The sequence below is a fragment of the Plasmodium reichenowi genome, chromosome 11 (genome assembly GCF_001601855.1).
Source record: "Plasmodium reichenowi strain SY57 chromosome 11, whole genome shotgun sequence".
Taxonomy (NCBI): domain Eukaryota; phylum Apicomplexa; class Aconoidasida; order Haemosporida; family Plasmodiidae; genus Plasmodium; species Plasmodium reichenowi.
Genome location: NC_033656.1, coordinates 492,565 through 500,024, shown reverse-complemented (window position 1 = coordinate 500,024; position 7,460 = coordinate 492,565). Strand labels below are relative to the sequence as shown.

General features: G+C 18.7%; 3 protein-coding genes across 3 annotated transcripts; 2 read left to right on the top strand and 1 right to left on the bottom strand.

Moving 5' to 3' along the window:
* Window positions 1-540: 540 nt before the first annotated feature.
* On the top strand, window positions 541-1,440 carry PRSY57_1114200 (hypothetical protein; the record flags this gene model as incomplete). Its single annotated transcript, XM_012908106.2, has 1 exon — window positions 541-1,440. The coding sequence occupies one exon, from the start codon at window positions 541-543 to the stop codon at window positions 1,438-1,440; it is 900 nt and encodes a 299-aa protein (XP_012763560.2).
* Window positions 1,441-4,236: 2,796 nt separating this feature from the next.
* On the top strand, window positions 4,237-5,135 carry PRSY57_1114100 (peptidyl-prolyl cis-trans isomerase; the record flags this gene model as incomplete). The annotated part of the gene is made up of 3 exons (XM_012908105.2): window positions 4,237-4,248; window positions 4,390-4,467; window positions 4,638-5,135. 3 exons carry the CDS (start codon window positions 4,237-4,239, stop codon window positions 5,133-5,135), a joined length of 588 nt encoding a protein of 195 aa, XP_012763559.1.
* A 317-nt stretch (window positions 5,136-5,452) lies between these two features.
* PRSY57_1114000 (transcription factor with AP2 domain(s), putative) lies at window positions 5,453-6,691 on the bottom strand (the record flags this gene model as incomplete). Its single annotated transcript, XM_012908104.2, has 4 exons — window positions 5,453-5,601; window positions 5,785-5,833; window positions 5,967-6,183; window positions 6,411-6,691. 4 exons carry the CDS (start codon window positions 6,689-6,691, stop codon window positions 5,453-5,455), a joined length of 696 nt encoding a protein of 231 aa, XP_012763558.1.
* Window positions 6,692-7,460: the final 769 nt, after the last annotated feature.

Genomic DNA, 7,460 nt, shown 5'->3' with positions numbered 1-7,460 from the left:
TTATTATATATTTATATTATAAATAAAAATTTTTTTTTTTTTTTTTTTTTTTTTTCTTTTCATTTTATATATTTTTATGTTTTTATTTTTTATAATAAAAGTATATTTATTTGTTTATTTATATTTGAATAATATTTCAAAGTGAATAATTATTTAATTTATAAAATAAAAAAGAATATCTATGTTTTTTTTTTTTTTTTTTTTACATTCACGCCTCCGCCCCTTTATACATATAACATTTTTCTCATGTATATATTGTAAAAATATATATCTATAGTATATGAAAAAAAAATTATATATTATATATATATATATATATATATATTTAAAACGCATGCCTTGTTATATATATAATATATAAATAAATAAATATATATAATATATATAATATATATATAATATATATATAATATATATCTATTGATTATACTACTAGTACTTTTTTTTTGAAGCAATTATAAATAAGTTGATATATATATTTATATATACATATATAATTTGTTGCAGCATTATAAATATTTTTATTTACACGTGAACAAAATGGCAAATGCAAATTATAATAATGCCCGTAAATATGATAATAGAACTTACAACAATAATACAAATAATAGAAAACCTGTGAGCGCAACCAAACCTAGTAATAATGGTCCAGTAAGAAGTAATCCAAGCGGTAATAATACAACAAACAATACAAATAATAATGTAAACAGTGGTATGGCAAAAGCAGGTATGGATAAATATCAACAACGTAGTAATGTAGCATATAATAATTATGATAATACAAAAAGTAGTAATCTTAATAATAATGCAAATAATAATTTAAATAATAAAAAATTTAACAACGAAACACAAATAAAATCTAATCCTCATACTGATACTAGAATGAATAATACTGGTACTACTAATAATAGTAGTAACCCTCCCAACAAACCACAAGCCTCTACCAATAATAATAAAAGTGTTAATAATAATATGAAAGAAAGTGATAATTTTAAAAAACCAACCGTAGGAGAAGGTACCATAAAAACGACATCAAATGTGTCAACTAATAATACTACTAATGATCATGCAAGAAAAAATAATATTAATAATAGCAATGTTTCTAATGCTCAGAAAGTATTAACACCTGAAGAAAAACAAAAATTGAATAGACCACCTACAGATCCATTTAAAGAAAAGAGAGAAGATCAAGTGTCACAACCACAAAAACAAGCAACTGAACCATCAATTAAAAAAAATGAAAAGATCAAAAATGTGGTACCAGAAGAACAATCAATAAATAAAGATACTAAAAATAAAGAACAAACAAATGATAAAAATGTTTCCAATGCAAAGAATAAAGGAGTAGATAATGATGACAAAACATTACATAAGAAAAAAACTTTTACTGACAGAATTAAAAGTCTCTTTAGAAAAAAATCTACAAAAACGAAGGAATAAAACGTGTCAAATATATTTACATATATTTTATTTTGTAAATTTTATTTTTTTTTTTAATAATTAATGATAAGTATATATATATATATATATATATATAATATTCCCTTCTTTTATACAATTCAACAAAAATGTTTACAATGTTTTTTTCTTTACATTTTGAGGCTTATAATGTTCTCGTAATTATATGATATTAGGCAGGGAAAAAAATTTATATATATATTTTTTTTTTTATATATAAATGATAAAAGACCCAGGACACAGAATTAACAAAAAGGAAAAAAAAAAAAAAAATATATATATATATATATATATATATATAATATATATATATGTATCATATGGACACATATAAAAAACAACCCGTCATTTTTTATTTTCAAGAACTTGTTTTTTAAGTATACATATATATATATATTTTCTTTTTTTTCAATTCCTTTCATATTATTTATGCATTATATATATATATACATATATATATCTTTTTCTTTAATTTCATTTTGTTTTCATAATTATATTATTATTATTATTATATATATATTATATATATATTTATATATCACCTGAGTTTTACACTCGCTCCTTTTTTATATTTATAAAAATTTTTTAAATTATTTAATTAAAAAATTATACATAATAAAATATAAATGGAATATAAAATAATAAGTTTATATACTTTTTTATTATAACAAAAAAAAATAAAATTAAAACAAAAAACAAAACAAAAATATTATATAATATAATATAATATATTTGTATGTAATTTGAGATAATAATAATAATAATATAAATATAAATATAAATATAAATATAAATATAAATATATATATATATATATATATATATATATATATATATTTATATATTTATTTATTTTATATATTATGCAAATTTTATATAAGGAGTTTTTTATTTTTTTTATCATAATTTATATTATTNGGGGGTATATGTCCAGATGGTGATTATCCATATGTAAGTGATGCTCCAAATTTATGTAATATAGATAGATGTACTGAAAAATATGGAATCAAAAATTATTTATCTGTACCAGATAATAAATTAAAAGAAGCACTTAGATTCTTGGGACCTATTAGCATTAGTGTAGCCGTATCAGATGATTTTGCTTTTTACAAAGAAGGTATTTTCGATGGAGAATGTGGAGATGAATTAAATCATGCCGTTATGCTCGTAGGTTTTGGTATGAAAGAAATTGTTAACCCATTAACCAAGAAAGGAGAAAAGCATTATTATTATATAATTAAGAACTCATGGGGAGAACAATGGGGAGAAAGAGGTTTCATAAATATTGAAACAGATGAATCAGGATTAATGAGAAAATGTGGACTAGGTACTGATGCATTCATTCCATTAATTGAATAAATATATGAGTAGTATTTTAAGAGGGGGACTATCATAAATAAATAATAAAATCATAAGATAAAATTTTAGGAAAGTTTTTTAAGTTCACGGGTTTACATAAAATATTAAGATACCTCCAAAGGATAGAAAGAATTTTATAGCTGGATTGAAGTTCGGTGTTCATATATGTGTTATATACGTATGCTTATGTTAGTTGTTTTTTTTTATATATCAAATACATGATTATCTGTCTGTTCGTTTATTATTATTGTATGTTCTAATTTTTTTACCTGTTAATGAAGAAAATTATTTTGTTAGAATAATAGGTAATTTCTATAAATATTTGATGATATATTAATGGAAGAATTTTAAAATGCATCCTTACTAATTTTTCCTTTACCTTACACATAATATATATATATATATATATATATAATTTTTTTTTTCTTTTTTTGTTTATATTTTTTTAATTATGTGTATGTATATATTATTTTTTATAATGAATAATTTGTCCCATTATATTAAATGAATTAGAACTAATAAAATGAATAAATAAAATGAAATGAAACAATATAATATAATATAAATTATATTACAATAAAATATATAATAGTGAGGAAAAAATATAATATATACATACATATATATAATATATATATATGTATAATGTAAAATTGAAAATACAAATATTTAGATTTTCTTTTATGCGTAAAATTTGTAAAACTCTTATATTTTCTTTATAAATTTTTATTTATTTTTACATATATTCCAAGGAATATATTATAATAAAATTATAAAGAGAATTTTACATTACATATTTTCGCCTTCTTTTTTATCTTATGAAGATAAATGGGAATAATAATTGTTACTGTAATTTAAATTTTTGTGAAAATATTATGTTTTATTCATTTTATATCTATAAGTATTAATTCTAATTTTATGTACTTATTTACTTAGAATACATATAAAGGAGGAAAAATGGGAGAAGTGATTATAATTTGCAAATATAATATATATAATATATATATATATATATAATAATATAAATAAATATTTTAACGTCCTATTTTTTTTTATAACAGTTTTAAGTTTATTTATTTATATATCTTATATATGTAAGTAAAACAAAAGAGGAAAAATAAAATAAACATAAAAATAAAATAAACATAAATATAAAATAAACATAAATATAAAATAAACATAAATATAAAATAAACATAAATATTCTTAATTTTTAAATTTATTTAAAAAATATTTATATAATTTATAATATTTACGATAAATATAAAATATTATATTACATTATATTTGATTTTTTTTTTTTTTTTTTTATTAAAAAAGAATTAAAATAGTTGCTTGAAATTATTAACATTCTTTTAGCTATATTTTTAAGAGATATCTTAAATCCGAACTAAAATAAAATTATTTCTTTTTGCAAAAATGAATAAATTAGTAAGATTATGAAAAGTATAATATATATTAAGTATCTAATTAGATCTCATAATTTTAATACATACATATATATATATATATATATATATATATATTTATTTATTTATTTATTTATTATTATTTTTTTTTATTTTGCATTAGGTGTCAATCATTTTAGTTATATTCTTTTTGTTCCATAATTATGCTTTATGCTCCGAGGAACATGAAATTACTCACAAAGTAAGAAAGAAAAATATAATATATATATAAGTATATGATGCAATATATTATAATTTTATAAAAATATGGATAATAATAAATGCGCACATATATATATATATATATAAATATATGTACATTTCTTTTGCATGAACAATTAATGTGTTTATATATATATATTTTTTATATAGACCTATTTTGATATAACTATCGATGACAAGCCACTTGGAAGAATCGTATTTGGTTTATATGGAAAGATAGCCCCCAAGACAGTAGAAAATTTTGTAAGTATATGTAAAGGGACAGTTGTAGATGGAAAAATGTTACACTATACGAATTCTATTTTTCATCGTATAATACCCAATTTTATGGCTCAAGGAGGAGACATAACTAATTTTAATGGAACTGGTGGTTTAAGTATTTATGGAAAAAAATTTGAAGATGAAAATTTTAAAGTAAATCATAGTAAAAGAGGATTATTATCAATGGCTAATGCAGGAAAAAATACCAATGGAAGTCAATTCTTTATATTATTTATTCCTACTCCATGGCTTGATGGAAGACATGTAGTTTTTGGTGAAGTAGTTGAAGGGTTAGATAAATTAGTACATATTGAAGCTGTAGGAACAGATTCTGGTGAACCATTAAAGAGAGTATTGGTTAAAGAATCAGGAGAATTACCATTGTAAGAAAAAAATAAATTATAAATAAATAAATAAATATATATATATATATATATTATTGACTCTTGTTTGGTGGAAAAAAAATTTTATTTTTTCGATGTTCATCTTTTTTTTTCTTTTTTTTTATAAACATATAAACATAAAAAAAATATATATATATATATATATATATATATATTTAAAATTATAAATGACTGTAATGAATAAGGTATGATAAATAAAAAAAGAAAGAAAGAAAGACATATATATTATTAAATATTATATCAAAATAAATATAAGGAAAAGATATAATATATTCCTCGTAATTAATTTGTATGCATATATTACTTTTTGTGTTTTTCAACTCTTTCTATGGCCATCTGTTTAGCAGTTTCAAATCCATGATATTCAGCTGAGAAAGATCTGCAAACAGGGAAGTTGTTTGAACGATAAAAGGCAACCCAACAGTTGGTAATAATATCATAGTGAACACCTGATTAAAGTTTCAAATGGATATAAAAATAAAACAAGAGAAAAAAAAAATAAAAAATATCAATATATATATATATATATATTTGAATATATTATAATTCAATATATCCAACTATATATTTAGAAGGTCATATTTATTAAGTCTTTTTTTTTTTTCTTTTTTTAACTTAATATGTTGATATACCTTCAACGCCAGATTCGTATTTAGGTTTTGGCATTATACGTTGTTGTACCTAAAATTAATTAATAATTTTAAAAAAGAAAATATAATAATAAATGTATTTATAAGCTAATACTAATTTATTATATATTCCTATTTTCATTTCATTTCTTTTCATTTTTTTTGTTTGCTTTTCTTTTTTTTACCTTTAAGGATTCATAAAATTTGATTGCTTCCCTTTTTGCATCATTTATTCCAAACTTTTTAACAGGAAAGGGTTTTGCATTTAGTTTATTATTTTCAAACCAATATACTTCCCATTGTTCATTTAATTCTTCATACCTTATGTTTTCATTAACATTATCAAAGTAGTCTTTTCTTATAGTTACTTCTTTGGAGCGTCTTAAATGTACTGGATGATATCTGATATGTAATTTAAAAAGGAAAAAAAAAAAAATATATTTATATATATATATATATATAAAGTAATAAAATTTAATATTTAAATTTTTAATATTAATAATATATAATATGATTGAATGAATTCATGTCTGATGTTGTAAAATTATCTATACGAAATTCTTAAGTTATATAAGAATACATGTAAAAAATTGTATATGTTTTATTTTTATTTTATATGCAGCAGTAACCTGTTTTCTGGATCGGAACGAAATTTATTTCCTATTCCCCATTTAAAAACATATTGAATAAAATCAGAATTTTTTTTATCTATTTCTTGTTTTTCACTTTTTACAATACATATATTATTATTTACACTTGAATTATTTTGTATTGAATTTAAACATATTGATTTTTTCCTATGTTGACATATTGTGCTTATATGAAATCGTTTTTTACAAAATTGGATGTAAAATTTCTTCTTTTCATTTTCTCTTTTTATTGAGTTAATTAGGTTATAAAATAAATTCATAATCGACTTAAAGCTTTATAAGCATAATAAAGGAATAAAAAGAAAATAAATGAAAAAGAAAAAATGTGTTTTTACTATAAAATATTTCATACTACTATTTAATAAAGTATATAATTCTTCATTAGAACTTACAATAATTATAATATTATATAATATATAATGTATATATATATATATATATAAATATATATATGTTTTTATATGTACTTATAATGTGTGTATAACATATTAGGTATTTATATTCTTCATTTTTTATTTGATCATGGATTGTTTTTATATTAGGAAATATTTTAATTTATTCAATTAAAAAAAAAAATAAAAAAATGATAACAAAACCTTGACCCTTTTAATATTATATATTATATATATATATATATATATATAATTATATACATTTTAATTATAAAATTAATTTTACCTTTTTTGACATTATATATTTTCAAAAGAACTTTTTTACTTTTTATTAATTTAAAACATACAGTTGAAGAGATGATGCATTATGTATTTAAATTTTTTTGCATGAATTAAACCAATAATTCACTGAGGGAATATAAATATATTATATATATTAATATATATTTATAATTTATTTTTCTTTAATTTTTTTGGGGAATTGTTAAAGTTACAGGAGGTCTTTTTTTTTTTTTTTTTTTTTTTTTTTTTTTTTTAATTTTTTTAATTTTTTAATTTTAAAAAAAAAAAAATATTTTTAAAAAAAATTTATATTTTTTTTTTAAGGTATGTTTTTATTTTTTTTTTTTTTTTCTTT